General features: G+C 39.8%; 1 protein-coding gene across 1 annotated transcript; it reads right to left on the bottom strand.

Annotated features, from left to right (window-relative positions):
* Window positions 1-243: 243 nt before the first annotated feature.
* On the bottom strand, window positions 244-18,745 carry CUNH5orf52 (chromosome unknown C5orf52 homolog). Its single transcript, XM_003478011.5, has 3 exons — window positions 18,324-18,745; window positions 7,637-7,745; window positions 244-5,875 (listed from the first exon to the last, which is right to left on the bottom strand). Exons 1-3 carry the CDS (start codon window positions 18,743-18,745, stop codon window positions 5,678-5,680), a joined length of 729 nt encoding a protein of 242 aa, XP_003478059.1. The 3' UTR covers window positions 244-5,677.
* Between the last annotated feature and the right edge of the window lie 73 nt (window positions 18,746-18,818).

Consider the following 18,818-nt stretch of genomic DNA (forward strand, 5'->3'; position numbering starts at 1 on the left):
TACTAGCCAGAGCAATTAGACAAGAGAGAGAAATAAAAGGGTAAAGATAGGAAAAGAAGAAGTTAAATTATCATTGTTTGCAGATGACATGATACTCTACATAGAAGACCCCCTAAATTCCATTGAAAGACTTTTAGATATAATAAATAAATTCAGTTATGTAGCTGGATACAAAATCAATACTTAGAAATCAATAGCATTCCTATACACTAACAACAAAATCATAGACAGGGAAATAAAAGAAACCACACCCTTCACACTAGTAAGCAAAAAAATGAAATATTTAGGAATTACTCTTACGAAAGAAGTGAAAGACCTATACAGGGAAAATTATAATACACTGAAAAAAGAAATTGAAGATGATCTCAGAAAACGGAAAGACATCCCCTTGCTCATGGATAGGAAGAACAAACATTGTGAAAATGGCCATTCTCCCAAAACTGTTATACAGATTCAATGAAATCCCAATAAAAAATATCATCAACATACCTTATAAATCTAAAGAAATCACTCCTAAAATTCATCTGGAACCAGAAGAGACCTAGAATAGCAAAGGCAATTCTAAGCAGCAAAGGCAAGGCAGGAGGCATCACAATCCCTGACTTGAAGTTATACTACAAAGCAATAGTAGTAAAATCAGCATGATACTGGAATCAAAACAGAGCCGAAGATCAATGGAATAGACTAGAAGAAACAACCACAACTACAAACACACTCAACCACCTTATCTTTGATAAAGGAGCCAAGCAGGTTCACTGGAAGAACGACAGTCTCTTTAATAAATGGTGTTGGAAAAACTGGCTCTCCATTTGCCAAAAACTACCCATGCCTATCACCATGTACTAAATTAAAATCTAAATGGATCAAAGATCTGAATATTAAAACAGAAACACTAAATCTATTGGAAGACAAATTGGGTAGAAACCTTGAAGACATAAGGGTAGGTAGAGAATTCATGAACAGGACTCAAACCACACGGGAAATACTTCCCAGAATCAATAACTGGGACCACCTCTTATTAAAAAGTTTCTGCATGTCAAAAGAAATCTCCAGCATAGTGAAAAGAAAACCCACAAACTGGGAAAAGATCTTAGTGAACTCCCCCTCAGACAAGGGACTTTTGTCTAAAACATATAAGAAAATTTTAAAAAATAAGACCCCCAAAATTCAAAGATCCAATCCAAAATTGGACATCTGAGATGAATACGCACTTCTCAGATGAAGAAATACAGATAGCAAATAAACACATGAAAAAATGTTCAGCATCATTGGTCATTAGAGAAATGCAAATTAAAACAACACTGAGATTCCATCTCACTCCTGAAAGAATGGCCAGGATCAAGAAAACCGACAACAAATGCTGGAGAGGCTGTGGGGGAAAAGGAATTCTCCTACACTGTTGGTGGGAGTGTAGACTGGTACAACCTTTGTGGAGGTCAGTCTGGAGATTTCTCAAAAAGCTGGGATTGGAAGTCCCATTTGTTCCAGCTATTCCACTTCTAGGCATATTCCCAGAAGAACTAAAAGCATCATACCACAGTGATATATGTGCACCTATGTTTATAGCAGCACAATTTGTAATTGCCAGATCTTGGAAACAACCCAAGTGTCCATCAACTGAGGAATGGAAAAAAAGTTGTGGTATTTCTATACAATGGAGTATTACTCAGCTATAAAGAAGGATCACCTTGAGATATTTATCAATAAATGGGCGCAGCTTGAGACCATACTCATTAGTGAAATAAATCAATCGCGCATGTGTGAATACCGAATAGTTTCCCTAAGTAATGATTCAAATATATAAAAGTATGTGGTAATCATGATTCCCCATTATGTGGCCTTGAAGCCTTATAAAGTTTTCACTTATTAATTGGAATGACTTTATTCTGGGCTGCTTGATATTATTGTGATTACTGTGATGAAATGAACAGCTATTTTGAAGAAAATAAGTCATCATAATAGCTAGTGCTGATTTACTATCATCTTGTTTTGAAGCCCCACCAAGCTATGGCTCTTCTGTCTCCATTGGTTTTATCATGATGTATCTTGCTGGATTTTATTATATGTGATAGTATAAACAAAAATTGTTATAGGCAAAGAGATAATATAGAAACCATTGTTCGTTTTCTGTTAGCTGGTTCTAAATACCCTACAACGCTTTCATCCACTTGAATGGTTTTACACTGACTTGATATGTTTGAAGCTACAGTATATGAAGTTATATTTAAATATTTCAAGGAAAAAGACACTATGGTAATTACTATTAAGTCGGGTTATTTGGTGGTGAAGCACTAGGTTGCTGAAACTGTCATGCTTTGACCTGTATTGTTATGTTGTTATGTCCCCTTTTATCTCAATCTCTCCCTTATTCATTAAAAAAATTATTTAGTTAATTTTTATATTTTTTTTAATTAAGGGGAAAAGTCAAAAAATTAGTAGGATATATTATAGTAACTTTTTTGATTTCCTATTGACTTGATTTGAAGTCCTGTAATACTCCCACTATCTTGTTTTGACTGATTAGACTCTGTTCCATTCTGTATAATAGTATCAAGTTTGAGTGTATAGGCAACTACTTTGAAGGCAATAAGATTCACTATGATGCCCATTCTGGTTTGACTATTATCTTCTTTGGAAGTCCTGTAATGTTTACAAGGTTTAGGTTTTATTGGTCTTGTTCTCTACTGTTTTGTTCAACTTTATAATACCTAATGAAATAGACAATTCTTTTTAAGGAAGCAAGAGGCATTATGGTAACCATTGTTGATAACCTTGTACTCTGTTTTTACATCATGTGCTATGTCTATCCTTGGTTTTGAGTGACAGCTGTTTTGCTATATTTGACTTTATTCTCTTCCAAGAAAATTAATAAGAACTAAGGAGTAATAAAACCCAAAATGTCTAAATTTTGTTGTAAAAAAAAGTACTGTAAAGGATACAACTGCAAGTGTGTTTAGGGGCGTTTAATAGATGACCATATTAATGTTTTTGGTTGGATCATTGAACACAACTGTTTGCAGTCTCACTGTTTGAATGTCCACTTTGTATGCTTTGATACTGTGACTTGAGCAACTATCTCTAAGATGATAATGTGTAATCTATTAACTGGAGATTTCTTACTGTTTTTTTTTTCTTTAGTTCTGTATTACTTGTACCCTGACACCACTTTGTTTTATTTTGTTTTGTTTTCTCTTTTTCCTTTTAAATGAAATTTTAAAAAGTTAGTGGCAGCATCCTGGAAATGGTCCCAGGCCACACAATTCCTTACATGACTCTGGCAAGTCAGTTCCGCACTCCCAGTCTCAGTTCCCCACCTATAAAATAGGAAAGGCTCTGTACAGGACAGTTTCATGCATATCCCTACTTTCTGAGTGGAGAGGTGACTTGCTCAAGATCAAAGTGAACCAGAGCAGAGACACTGGCATGCTGCAGGTCACCCCTCTTGTCCACACCAATCAAGAAAAACTAGAGTCACAGCAAGCCAGAAAACCACATCCTCCACCTTGGTGTTCTGAATGTCTATTGAGGTACCGACCACATGGATGGATGAATAGGTAGAAGGATGGATGGATGGATGGATGGATGGATGGATGGATGGATGGATGGGTGGGTGGATGAATAAGGCAAAAATGTGAAGAACTTTGAGGGCAATTTTTAGCAATTGGGGTGGCTACCTGCCTCCCCCTGATCCCTGACAATTTGCTCCTCTAATTGCAACTGCCAAGCCCCAATGGCAGGCTGCCCTGGATCCACAGAGCCAGAGTTTTTATTATTGTTTTGCACCAGAGATCGACCTTGTGTTTGCCAGGCAGGCACTTACACTGCTGAGCCAAATCCCCAGCTTGATCCAGAGTTCTAAATGCATTGCTCATCTATAGCAGGGAACTAGGACCAATCACAAGAGCAGTATAGTAGGTCCTTGCCCCAGACTTCCTTCTATCCTGTTATTTAGTGCTATGCTCAACAGCTGTAGTTATGAAAAGAAAGTCAAGGGCCAGGGGCCATTTCTAGGAAACTTAAAATATGGGCAGCTCTCCTAGGCCAGTTCCTTAGGCCACTCATGGCTGAATTTAAGCTTCATGCTTACAATGAAGCTCAAGAGTACTGGGGAAGTGCTGGCACGGAAAGAGCTTACCCTGTGCATTTCCAGCCAGCTTTGAATAAGCAAATTAACCTCTCTGTTCCTTGGTTTTCTCATAGGCAAAATGGTACAATGCCTGACAAGTGTTAGGAGGAATTAATTGAGATAGACAATGCTTTGCATGACATAGGTGCTCAGTAAATAGAAGTTTCCTTCCTCTTCTTCCAGATCATGGAGAAATCTGGAAAGGGAAGGAATAAGGTCTACTGTGCACCAGGCAAGTTTTTTCAATCAAAAAGCTTTCCCAAGTACTCTAAGATAGTAAAGTGAATGAAATGTATTTCCAACAGGAAATGAAGGTGGACTCAAGCATACTTGATCTCTTTAGGGGAAAGTACCATTCACCTATTCCCTGCTATCATCCTAGAGCTCTGACACAAGGGATATTTGGCAAAGATTTCCTGATAATGCTGTTGAGAATATCTTTTAACAATTACAGGGAAGTAATCCTATTCCTTTCCACTTCATGTGTAAGCATCTCCCTTCTCTACTTCTCCTTAACCCAGCCTAACTTTCTTTAACAGCCTATCCACCCCATATGGGGTGGCAAGTTCTTCAGTCACCTAATAGAAGGGACACTTGGGCTTGAGCTAAACAGTTGCTAAACAGCCGACCTCATATAATCAAGATTAAAACTGAGGCCCCCACAGTACCATCTGTGAACTCATGGAGCTGAGACTAGAGCCAGGATTTGACCTGTGCTCCAGGTGCTGTGTCTTCTACTTTCACGTGTGGTGACAAAGATAGAGAGTCCTAACATGTGGAGTACCAGAGGGACTTCAACATGAGACAGGCTTAGGTTTGTCTTTCTCACTAACTATCCAACTCTTTGAGCCTGTTTCTCATTCTTAAAATGGGGCTGGGCATGGTGGCATACGTCCTTCTGTAGTCTCAGCACTTTGGAGGCTGAGGCAGAACAATCACCGTGAGTTTGAGATCAGCCTTGGCTACACAGTGAGTTAAAGGCCAGCCTAAACCAGGTGTGGTGGCTCACGCCTATAATCCCAGCACTTGGGAGGCTGAGGCAGGAGGATGATTACGAGTTCAAGATCAGCCTAGGCTACAAAGTGAGCTCAAGACCAGCCTGAACTGCATAAGAGACCTTGTCTCAAAGAGACAAAAATAAATAAAGGCTAGCCTAAACTATATACTGAAGCCCTAATAACATAAAAGTTACTTTCCTTCCATTAGGAAAAAGAAAGGAAGGAGAAAAGGAAGGAAAGGGAAGAGAAGAGAGGGGAAGGGTAGGGAAGGGAGGGGAGATTATACAGGCACTGACAGGCTAATTAGCATTGATCATAGAGGCTGGATCCACTCCATCTCTTCCACTCAAGCACCAACGGGACTATCAGGACCTCTTTCACAGAAATACAGAAGGGTAGGGAAAAGAAGATTATAATTGCTGAGGGCTTTTTGTGTTCCTGCTCTCTATGGTGTTGGTTTATTGGTCTATGATGGTGTAAGCTGGCTCATTTCTAGTTCTCCCGTGGTCTAATTGATGTCATTGGGTTCCTGGGACAGATCATTCTGCCATGACTAGTGTTTCTGCCTCTTCTTAGAAGAATTCAGTTGCATCTGGATTTCATACACCCTCAAGCTATCCAAGTATGGCTGGATTTTCATGGATTCCTGTCTCCAGTGCCCTATTTTTCTCATCTGGTCTGCTATGAACTTTTTTTTCAGATGTTCATACCACTGGCTCGTCTTTTTCCTGGCCTTCTCCAAAGCTCGCTCCTTAAAAAAATAAAAAGAAAAGATAAGGTTAGGATTATGAAGCCACTTCTCAGTAAAAAAGATAACCTAAGGTGAAAAATTATGCTTGCTGGACCCAATATTCATTCCCTAAATACAGTACTGTGATGACTGTAATTCATAAGGAGCCTCAGTTTCCTAATTTGTAGAAAGTGGCTATTAAGCTGGAAAACCTCTATAGCACATTGTGACAGTCTGCAGCTGAGGACTCTGATTTTGACTTTAATAATATTTCTATTGGAAGACTGATAAGAAAGCAATAGGGGGCTATAGTGGTGAGAGGGTGAATCTTGTTTATTCTTCCTTCTGTAACTCCTATTATTCTGTCCGTGTCAACCATTTATTTATTTATTTATTTATTTATTTATTTATTTACTCTTTTTATCGGTACTGAGGATCGAACTCACAATCGCCTGCTTGCAAGGCAGATGGTTATGCCGCTGAGCTAAATCCCCAGCCCTCGTGTCAACCATTTAGTGTTTTCCACATATAGTCTGTGACATTTCTTATATCACAATAATTCCATTCATTCCTTCTACCGTGTAACTTCCGTCCTCTCCCCACCATGGAACAGGCCTGGGAAGGCGCGGCCTATGTCTTCTTTATTCAGTTATTTTAGTGCACTAGCTGAGGGAATGGATGCTAAGAAAAACCAGCCACAGATATTCCTAATAACTACTGTATGAGGAGGGAGATGTGCCCAAACATGTCTAAACCAGGCAGAAAGTGATACTCACTTTTTTAAAAAAGCATATTTCAAAGAGGGAAGAAAAGCTCCATAGGGCTGAGGATGTTGCTCAGTGGCAGAGCACTTGTCTCGCATATGCGAGGTCTCGCATTTGATTTCTAATACTGAAAACAAGAAGCTATGTGGAAGAGCTAACACATAAATTGTGTTTGAGTTCGAAGGACAGGGAGTTTGGAGCATCTGATATCAAATCTGGCTTTTTGGGTTTTCATTGTTGCAGGGGTAGGGATGGAACCTACTGAACATGCTAGAACATGCTAGACAAGTGCTCTCCCATGAAGTGTATACTCCCAGCTCCAGCTCTTAGTTTTTGTCACCCTTAAGAGGACTCTGAAAGCATCTTTTAAGCATTTTCCACTATTCTAAGTAATAATCCCATGGGCCCATCTGGTGTCCCCTTGCACATGAAGGGAAGCTCAACATCTAAGAAGGGGGCAATAGCTCAACTCTGGGATGCCTGATCTGCTTGAAAAAAGGAGTATGTTCCTAAAAGTCACTTTTGCTCACATGACTCTTCCTAATGCTTAATGTTGCCTATTTCAAGCAATCACTAAAGACATGTTATATGGATCAGGCTCTCTGGGGACAGTGGGGTGACAGTTGGGATTTTTGAGTAGGGAGGCCAACCCCTACTTCTCCATAAGCAAAAATGAGGAGCTTCAGTTTTCATATGGAAAATAGGAAACCTCCAAAGGAAGAAAAAATTGAGCAGATAGTGTTGATACTAATTGAAGCTCTAGGACCTAAAAATGTATGGGAGATAGCAAGAACCCATTAATGGATTACCTAGAAAGATCATATGCTTTAAGAAGAAATGCTGCTTGGGCAAATCAGTAACAAGTATCAATTGTCTGCTCTGTAAAAATATGACCTGTCTTAGGACACTTTGATGGTTCCATATCACATGTAGGACATTCTCCCTGGCCCAAGACATGAAATTAATTTGGATCAACCCACTAACACCCTGTAAATGCAAAAGCTTGTGGCCACTTTACCTGTAACTCATAGGTTCGTTGACCATGGAGGTTGTCATGCATAATCACCTGAGATAAACGACTCTTGGGTAAGACTTTTCTCACAGCGACTTCACTGCAATTCATTAAGCTAGAATGGAGATGGAAAGGTTATACAGGTTAGAGATGGCTGGTAGGTCAAGTGCCTGATGAGAGGGGTTTCCAGGGGGAGGGGCGGAGGTCTCCCCAGGTTTCTTTCTTCCTTTCTTTCTTTTTCTGGGCATGGTGGCACACACCTATAATTTCAGCACTCAGGAGCCTGAGGCAGCAGGATAGATGCTAGTTCCAGGATATGGTGGGCTACAAAGTGAGTTCAAGTTCAGCCTAAACTACATAGGAAGACCTTATCTCAAAAAAAAAAAAAAAACCTAGATATAAAACCTAAAACTCTGCTGAAAGAAAATATAGGGGAAACACTTGAAGCTATAGGTAGAAGCAAAGACTTTCTAAATAGGACTCTAATGGCTTAGGAGATAATATCAAGAATCAACAAATATGACTACATTAGAAAGTTTCTGCACAATGAGGGAAACAGCAGGTGAAAATTGTTGCCAGTTACTCTTCCAATAGAGAATTTGTATGTATTTAGAATATATAATGAACTTCACAAATTTAACACCAAAATATCAAATAGCCCAATCAATAAATGGACAAATGAATTGAACAGATATTATGCAAAAGAAGTACAAATGGTCTATATGAAAAAAGTCCAAAATCTTTAGCCATTAGAGAAATACAAACTAAAATTACACTGAGATTCTACCTCATCCTAGTTAGAATGGTTACCTCAAGAAAGCAAAGAAACAATAAATGCTGGTGTGGATACAGGGGAAAAGAAACCTGTCTACGTTACATTGCTGATTGGAATGTAAATTAGTACAGCCATTATAGAAATCAGTATGGAGGTTCCTTAAAAACCAGAACTAGAACTACCATTTCATACAGTGATATTACTCCTTACTGTGTCCAAAATGGTTAAAGTCAGCCAGTATACTATAATGATAACTGCTCCATACTGACTCTGGTGGTGAAAAAAAAAATGATAACTGCATACCCATATTAATTGCAACACAATTCACAATAAACAAGATATGGAACCAATTTATATTCCATTAACAGATGACTAGAGAATGAATTCAAGCTCTGCCCTTCCATTGCATCCTGGAGGATGGGGCCAGCTGGAAGACAGTGAGTTCGGGCTCCTAGCCTCCTCTATTAACCCGACCAGCAGCAGCAGCTGTGGCAGCAGCAGCAGCAGCAGCAATGGTGGGGCCAACTGGAAGAGTTTAAGGCCAAAGGGAGCCCCAAGACCCAAGACAGCAGCCCAGCTCACAGGCACACACACACACACACACCTTTAGAGGGCAAAGTAATCAATGAGGCCAGTAGCGTGGAAGTGCCTGAAGCAGCAGTGGGGAGACAGCTCTACCAACAGAAGACCAGTCCCAGCCCCACATCCAGAGGTCAAGATCAGCACATGTCTGGTATGTAACAGACAGTATCACCTCCATTGTACCATCATATCTGTGGTACCACATAGACATCAAATGTAAATACCTGAAGTACGTAGGTTCTTGGGATATCTATAAGGAACTAACTACATCTGGAGGACATCCCTGAGGAACAGACATCTTTTTTCCTCCTTGAGAGAGACCTCAATGCTAGTAATAGAACTATACATCATGGGAGGTTGGCTGGCATTAACATAGAAGACAAAATTTAAAAAAGAGAGAAGGTAGAGAATGGAAAGACACAAAGGAAGGGTGTGCTCCTGACCCCCAGCCTACTTAGGACAGGCCTGGAACTCAATGAGATGTACAAAGTTCGAAGTCAAACACTGGAACTTTCTAACATGATAACAACAGAAGTGAAAAAAGTGGAAAAGGCTGTAGAGAAAATGATCTCTCAGGTACAGAAAGAAATAATGCTTAAAATCAAAGATATTAGAGAAAACACAAATAAAAGAATAGATGAGCTTAGGAAAATATGGAAACAAAAAAATGCCCAAAGTAGGAAAGAAATGGAAACCAATGAAACCATGAAACCAATCCAAACAGAGATTCAGTAGATTAAAACCTCCACTGAAAGTATACGCAACAGACAGATGAAGGAAAAGATAGAATTTCAGCTCCTAAAGACAGAATTGAAGCTTGTGATCATGAAAAGAAAGATATCTTAAAAATAGCAAAAGACCATGAGAAAGGGAGTAAAGAAGAATGACACAAGATTGACAAGGGTCAGTGAGAAAGCTGGAGACAGCACAAATGCCGTAATGATCATAAATATATATGCACCTAATACAGAAGCACCCTACTATATAACACAGTTATTGGTAGACACAGAAAATCAAATGAGCAATAACACAATTGTAATGGCAGACAATACCCCATTGTCACAGAAAGACAGACCAACTAGACAGAAAATCAGCAAAGAAATATCAGAGCTGAACCAAACCTGTGAACAAATGGACTTAATAGGAAGAAGCCATGCCTCAAGGACACACACTAGTGGCCCAGAGACCTGAGAAGCCCAGCACCAGCCCTAAGCCCCACCGCCACCAGGGGAGCATCAGTGAACCACTGCCCCATGCCTACCCACCATTCCAGGAACCCCAGATTGGAGGAACCTGGGTGCCTACTCCAATCCACTACACTGAGGGACTGGCAGCCAATGCAGGAAGTATGCAGCAGTAGGCTGATTTGGAGGAACACAGGAAAATGTCAAGGCAAAGGAGCAAAATACAATCTCAGACCTCCATCCCACACAGAACAAGTTCAGGAGACACAGCCATAGTAGAAAGGTCTGAAAAGATTACAACTGAATAAAGAAGCAACTTAGTTCTTGTTTAGCTAATTTTATATGTCTTGACAAGACAAGGATGTCCCTTATCACCACACCTATTCAATATAGTACTGGAAACACTAGCCAGAGCAATTAGATAAGAGAAAGAAATAAAAGGGGTAAAGATAGGAAAAGAGGAAGTTAAATTATCATTATTTGCAGATGACATGATACTTTACATAGAAGACCCCCAAAACTCCATTGAAAGACTCCTAGATATAATAAATTTAGCAGTGTAGCTGGATACAAAATCAATGCTCAAAAATCAATAACATTTATATATATTAACAACAAAATTACGGAGAGAGAAATAAGAGAAGCCACACCTTTCACACTAGCATCCCCAAAAAATGAAATATTTAGGAATTAATCTCGGACTTCCAGGAGAACATGGCGGATAGATAACAGCAGCTATGGAGGCTCTCTGAGGTAGCCAGCTTAGAATTCAGGAATGGTGTGGTGTGAGGAGTCCTTAGCAAAGGGATATATACCCTGCTGACCCAGGAACGAACTAAGCTGAGAGAAACCAACTGGAAATGCAGTCCTGGTGCTATAAATGGAACAGATAAAATCTCAGTGCTGAAGCTAGAACCCATGCCTCTGGAAGCCGCAATTTGAATTTGCTGCTGCATCTGAATCAGCAGAGCAGGGAAAAGAGGTGAAACCTCTGAGCGCGAGAATCAGTGAACAGAGTTAAGAGCGGGACTGGCGGGGAGTCCTGCATTAACGTGCAGTGAGTGAGAGGAATGGGGACCCTTTCATAGACTAGGAGCTTCAAAAGAGAAAATTCTGAGACCAGGCAGACTAGCCAGAACAGGACGCTGCAGTGACTTTAGTTGCATATTCCCCTCTCAAGTGGGACTGGTGGGGAGCGCTTGGCCTGGGTAATGCCACAGACTAAGACCAGTAGACTAGCCCAAACCAGGTCCCAGCACCTGGCAGTGTGCCCTAGCAGTGAAGCCTTTAGTAGGTTGACTGACCTGGAGAGGCGGGCCCAGCAGAGGCTGCACAGGTCTGTGTCTCCCTAGTACACTGCAGTGGGCGGGAACACCTAACCTGTGCAATTCAAACAAACTGTAACTAAGAAAGAAAGAAACTGGGCCTCCTATGCTTGTATGGAAAAAACAAAAAGTATGGGAAGAGGGAGCAGTAAGAAAGGGTCCTCGGCCCCCAATCCTGAGAACACTGATCCAGGAAAGTTAAATGCAAAGGAGAATAAGGACAGAAAACATGTACTATCAGACATGGCACCAACAGACATAAAGCGATACCTCCAGAGCCTCATAGACAAGTTCAAAAGTGAAGTATTTAATGACCTAAAGCAAGATATAAGTAGAATAGTTAGAGAAATGCTAAGCACCGCCCAAGAAAAAACAGATGGTGGAATGGAAGAACAATAAAAAAGGGCAGAATTGTTTGATGGAGAAAATAGAGAAAACATAGAATATGTGAAGCAGGTTCAAAGAGATTACCAGGAAACTAAAAACTCTATTGAAACCTGGCATAACAGCTTGAAAGAAACTAAGGATAGATTATCTGAACTGGAGGACAGATTTGTAAGGTGGGAGCATGGAGGACAGATTTGTAAGGTGGGAGCATGAAAGGAAAAACTTAAAAATCACAAGAAAACAAACATCAATAATACAAAGGCTAGAAGATGATAAGAGGATCTATAACTTAAGAATTAAGAACATAAAAGAAGACGTAGGGACACAAACAAATGAACTACAAAGGCTATTCACAGAAATAACCCAGGAGAATTTCCCTAATTTAGCAAATGGTAAAGATACTCAGATGCATGATGCATACAGGACCCCAGCCACTTACAACCCAAACAGAACTACACCCACACATATAATAATCAAAATTTGAGAAATCCAATATAAGAACAGAATATTAAAAGCAATCAGAGACAAGAAACAGATCACTTACAAGGGAACACCCATCAGAATTACAGCAGACTTCTCAGCACAAACCATCAAATCACGAAGAGCGTGGGGGGAAATAATTCAAGCTTTGAAAGATAATAACCTCCAGCCAAGATTGAGATATCCTGCACAACTGTCCCTAGAAATTGATGTAAAAACAAGGTGCTTCCAGGATAAAGAGGAACTAGGGGAATTTGAAACCACCAATTCAACTCTACAGAGAATACTGCAGGATATTCAAAAAAAAGAAAATACCAAGATCCCAGACACAGTGGCAGAGAGGCCACAATGAATGGAGCAGAAAGTAAAATGAAGAAGACAAACTCACTACTAGTGACAGAAAAAGAGCTCAACAGAAATGAGGTAGAGAAGGTCGGATGATAGGAACAGCTATTTTGGAGAGAACAAGACATCATAATAGCTAGTGCTGATTTAATATCATCTTGTTTTGAAGTCCCATCAAGCTTTTGTTCTTCTGTCTCCCTTGGTCTTAACATGTTGTATCTTACTGGATTTTATTATATTTGATAATATAAACAAAAACTTTTATAGACAAGATTATACAGAAACCATTATTCACCTTCTGTTAGTTGGTTCTAAATACCCTGTAATACTGTCATTCTCTTGAATGGTTTTACATTGTCTTGATATGTTTGATGCTACAGTATATGAAGTTATACTCAAAAGATTTCAAGGAAAAAGAAAACTATGGTAACTACTTTTATGTCAGGATATCTGGGATATTAAGCAAAATAGCTTAAATGGTTATGTTTTGACCTGTGCTGTTTTGTTATGTCCTCTTTTATCTCAATCTCCTTTTTTTATTATTTACTTTTTTATTTTTATCTTAATTAAGAGAAAAATAAAAAAGCAGCATATATTATAGTAACTCACTTTGATTTCCTATTAACTTGATTTGAAACCCTGTATTGCTGTCACAATCTTGTTTTGACTGATTTTCCTCTATTCTGTTTTGCTTTATACTACCAAGTTCAAGAGTATAGGCAAAACTGTGAAGACAATAACATTCATTATGACGCCCATTCTGGTTTGACTATTATCTTCTTTTGAAGTCCTGTAATGTCTCCAATGTTTTGGTTTTATTGGTTTTGTTCTTTACTGTTTTGTTCAATTTTATTATAACTGATGATATAGGCAATTCTTTTTAAGATAGCAAGAGGCATTATGGTAACCATTGTTGATCACCTTGTATTTTGTTTTTACAGTATGTATTATGTCCATCCTTTTGATTTGACTGACTCTGTTTTGTTATGTCACATTTGGTTTTATTCTCTTCAAAAAAAGTAGTAAGAACTGTGGGAGTAATAAAACCCAAAATGTGTAATTGTCATTGTATGAAAGAGAGGAAAAGAAAGTGCTCTAACGGATATAACTGCTTGTATATTTAAGCGTATAAGATAGATAACCATATTACTGAGTTTTGTTGGATCATTGAACAGAACTGTTTTCAGTCTCAACTGTTTGAATGTCCACTGTATATGCTTTAATTTTATAACTTGAATAACCATTTCTAAGATGACAATATGTAATCTATTAACTAGTGATTTCCTACTGTTTATTTTTTCTGAAATCTGAATAACTTGTACCCTTTTTCTGTTTTTTTTTCTTTTTCTCCTTAAATAAAATTTTTTAAAAAAGGAATTAATCTCACAAAAGAAGTAAAAGATCTATGCAGGGAAAATTATAATACCCTGAAAAAAGAAATTGAAGACAATCTCAGAAAATGGAAAGACATCCCTTGTTCATGGATAGGGAGAACAAATATTGTGAAAATGGCCATTCTCCTAAAACTGTTATACAGATTCAATGCAATCTCAATGAAAATACCATCAACATACCTTATAGACCTAAAGAAATCACTCCTAAAATTCATTTGGAACCAGAAGAGACCTAGAATAGCAAAGGCAATTCTAAGCAGCAAAGGCAAGGCAGGAGTCCTACCTTGCTTTTGCTCTTCTGTTTTCATTGGTTCTATCATGTTGTATCTTATTGGACTGTATTACGTGTGATAGTATAAACAAATTTTCTATGGAAAATGAGATAACATAGTAGCCATTGTTTGTTTTCTGTTATTTGGCTCAGAATGCTCTGTAATACTCTTTCTCTTGAATGGTTTTATACTATTTTATTATATTTGATACTATTAAATATGAAGTTATGCTCAACTATCTCAATGAAAGAGACATTGTGGTAGTTACTCTTAATTATGGGTTGTCTTCTGGTGAAATACTGTGTTGCTTATATGGTCCTGTTCTGATCTACTTTGTTATGTCCTGTTTTGTCTTAATCTCTTTAAAATAAAAAAAAATTTTATATGCCTGTGTCTGATGGTCCAGAAATCTATTTTGAAGATAACAAAAGGCATTGTGGTAACCATTGTTAATTTCCTATTATCTTGTTTTAAAGGCCTATATCATTTTCATTGTTTGGTTTGTTTAGTTTTATTCTGTTTTGTTGATTTTATCATATCTGACGGTATGGGCAGCTATTTTGAAGATAACAAGATATATTATGGAAGCCTTTGCCAAATTCCTGTTATCCTGAAGTCTTGTATCACATTCATTGTTTTGTTTTGATTGGCTTTATTTTTTATTTTGTTTGGTTTTATTCTCTTTAAAATAAAAAAAAACCAGATGAATAGATATTAGTATGTACTTCACACAACGAAGTATTATTCAGCCACAAAGAAGAATGACATTCTGTTATTTACAAGCAAATGACTAGATCTGGAGAACATCATGCCAAACAAAATAAACCAGATTCAGAAAGACAAACATTGCTGAGTGTGGTGGCACACACCTAGAAGCCCAGCACTCAGAAGGCTGAGGCAGTAGGATCAATGTAAGTTCAAGGCCAGCCTGAACAATCCAGCAAGACCTTGTCTCATGAACCACAAAGGCAAAAAATAGACAAATATCATATGTTCTTCCTGGTATGTAGGATCTAAAAAAGATGACAATAAAGTAGGAGTCTATTATGAAACAAAGGGAAGGGGGTGATGGGGTGGATAATGGGGCAATGGTGTTATGGTTTATACCTAAATATCTCCCCCTGCCCAAAGCTTTATGTGCTCCTAGATGCGGATTTTAGGAGGTAACTGGATTATGTGTGTGATTGTCATCACTAGATTAGTCCACAGATGGGTTTAGAGCTGGGCGTGATGCTGGGAAATGAAACCTGATGGGAAGAAGTGGGTCATTGAGAGTGTGGCCTGAAAAGGTAAATACCTGTTCGCCCTTCATTCCTCTCTGATTCTTGTTACCACATCATGAACTGTTTCTCCTCTGCTATGCTGCCCTGCCTTGGAGACAGCTAACTATGGACTGAACCCTCTACAAACTGTGAGCCAAAATAAACCTTTCCTCCTTTAAACTGTGAGTGTCAGACCCTGTGGGTCAGCAATAAAGTATCTAAAACACACGAGCGAAACAGATACATGGAATGTGTCCCCAAATGTGGAAATGGCAGGACAAGAAGCACAACAGGGAATTGAAAATGATCAAAGTAGGTTATGTATAAACATCAGTCTGCCAAAATTAATCTGTGTAACCAATTAAACCCATTAATCTGTGTAACCAATTAAAAATGAGTGGAAAAAAAGAATATAAGAAAGTTTAAGGGGCTGGGGATTTAGCTCAGCGGCAATAAGCACCTGCCTTGCAAGCAGACAGTTGTGAGTTCGATCCCCGGTACCGATAAAAAAGAAAAAAAAAGTTAAAAAAAAAAAAAAAAAAAAGAAAGTTTAAAGCTGGATGTAGCAGCACATGCCTATAATGGCAGCACTTGGGAGGGAAGAAGATTGCTGCAAATTCAAGGGCCATATAGTGAGTTTAAGCCCAGCCTGAACTACATAGTGATGCCCTATCTCAAGAAGGAAGGGAGGGAGGGAGGGAGGGAGGAAGGAAGGAAGGAAGGAAGGAAGGAAGGAAGGAAGGAAGGAAGGAAGGAACAAGTAAAGTAAAAGATGGGATGCAGTAGAATAGAGCCAGGTGCTCCAGGTTAAAAAGGAAACAATTTAGACAAAATGAGAATCCACCATGAATATTGCCAGGAACTGAGTTTTCACGTTGACATTTTGGTTACAGCATTAAGCTGTTTAACTAATATATATCTTTATACCAGGCATGGTGGTATAGGCTTGTGATCCCAGTGCTCTGGAGGCTAAAGCAAGAGGATCCTCCTAAATTCAGTGCTTGCCTGGACTACAAAGCAAGACCCTTGCCTCCAAAGGGGAGAGGAAGGAGTCATTTATTCTAAATTATGGAAAGTAAATGTAACAAGTGAAAAACTATAATAAAGCACATATGATTTAAGCATAAAACTGATGTATTTTAGGGAATATTCAGATTACTAAATAACAAACTTGAAAATTACCTTCTTTTCATTTGCAATGGAAAATTCTGTCAGGGGTGGGTCAGACTTTCCATGGGTCAAATTCAGTCACTTTTGTCTTATTTCTCCTCCTCCTCTTCCTTTTTTTTTTTTTTTCACTTTGAAACAAAGTCTTAGTAAATTGCTTAGTTGCTCAAACTGGGCTCAAAAGAGATCCTCTTGCTCTATCCTCCCAGAGTGCTAGGATTTATAATTAGAACCAAAAAGGCAGTTTGAAAGGATAGGGGCTAGGGATTTAGCTCAGTGACATAAGCGCCTGTCTTGCAAGCTCCCGGTTGTGAGTTCGATCCCTGGTACCAATAAAAAAAAATAAATAAATAAAAAATTAAAAATAAACATAAAAAGGATAAAACACTTAGAAAGATAAGAAATTTGTTTCTATTTCATTTTAGCCAATAGTCTTGTGAATGTTTTTATATGTATAAACTGGTATGAACAATCAAATACTTCGATTTGATTGTTCCATTTTTCTAACTTCAATAAAGGGCAACAGCAGAAATGAGCTAATGGGAAAGACTAGTTCAGAGGTTAAGGTGCTCACACACAAAGGTCCCTGAATCTTGGTTTTTTTTTTTTTTTTAATTTTAATTTTAAAAAAGAGAGAGAACTGGTGTGATGCCTGTAACTCCAGCAGTCGGGAGGCTGAGGCAGGAGGATCATTGCGAGTTCAAGTCCAGCCTGGGCTACAAAGCAAGCTCAAAGCCAGCCTGAACTGCATATTGAGACCCTGTCTCAAAAAGACAAAAAAATAGAAAAATAAAAATGAAAAAAGCCAGATGTGTTGGCACATGCCCGTAATCCCAGCACTCAGGCAGCTGAGGCAAAAGGATCAGCGTGAGTTCAAGGCTACACTGGGCTACATAAAGCCTACATTAACAAAGCAAGACCCTGTCAAACAACACTCTAAAGGATTTAAAGAGACAAAGACAAATTTATCAGTACTGGAAACCAGGGGGAGATAATTGCAAACAGTCCCTTTCAAGTAAGAAATTATAATTATTTTGAATCAAATCGCTTTCCACCGCGAGTCTTCAGTGGGAGGAACAAACGGAAGTGGGGGAAACAGGTTTGCGAGGACACGGAACACGCAAAAGAAATTGATGTTTTTTCCTGAGCCACTGAGAACGAACAGGCCAAGAAAAGGGGTGTTGGAAGGGCTGAGCTCCTCCCAAAGGGCGCCGAGACCTCACGACATCAAGCCGGGACTGGCTGACAGAAACTCGGGAAGCAGACAACAATTCCTGGCTTCTTTCGGAAGTCTGCCCTGAGGACTTTCGGCTGGGCCCTTAGGGTCCGAAAAACTGGATTGAGGAGCAGGGGCCCGAGTCCGTGAAAAGTTCAGACTCCCCGGAAGTCTAAGGGTTGGGGTCCGGGGCTCCGGGACTAGGGATTCCATGGGCTGAGGGATCGCGGGCCTGACGAGAAAGAGTTCGGCCTCCCGCAAAGGTGCAGGGCTCTGACGAACGCTCTGGAAGCCTGCTGCGCACCTGAAGAGCACCGGGTGGTGAGCGGTCCGCGGCGGCAGGAAGATGACCTGCGGGCCGGGCCCTGCACTGACTTCCTGCCGGCGCTCGAGCCTGTCGCGCCGGAAGTTCGGGCAGCAAGTGGCGGCGGAACTCGAGGTCACCTTGGCCGGGATCTCATAATCCGTGGACGAGTCCAGGTCCCATTTGACCGAGGGCTTACATGGCTGCGCGGCCTCATATTTCAAACCACAGGACTGCTCGGGAACGTGAGCCAGCTTCAGAAGCCCGCTGAGAGGGCGGTAACCTGGAAGCTGCGCTCCGCCCGTTACTCGGGAGACGCAGGAAGGGCGGGGCCTGGAGAAAGGGCGTGTGCGCCGAGGCTGGGACGCCGCACTATTGTCCCTCTGCGGCCGCCTTGGTTTGTGCTGGCGCGTCGTCGCCATGGAAACAGGATGGGCGGGCTGGAGTAGTCTCTAGAGAGCTAAGCAGCCCCTTTCTCTGCAGCAGTGGCAGTTG

Source organism: Cavia porcellus, unplaced genomic scaffold (assembly GCF_034190915.1).
Source record: "Cavia porcellus strain 051 isolate PalLab524CR breed Dunkin Hartley unplaced genomic scaffold, mCavPor4.1 scaffold_16, whole genome shotgun sequence".
Lineage (NCBI taxonomy): Eukaryota > Metazoa > Chordata > Mammalia > Rodentia > Caviidae > Cavia > Cavia porcellus.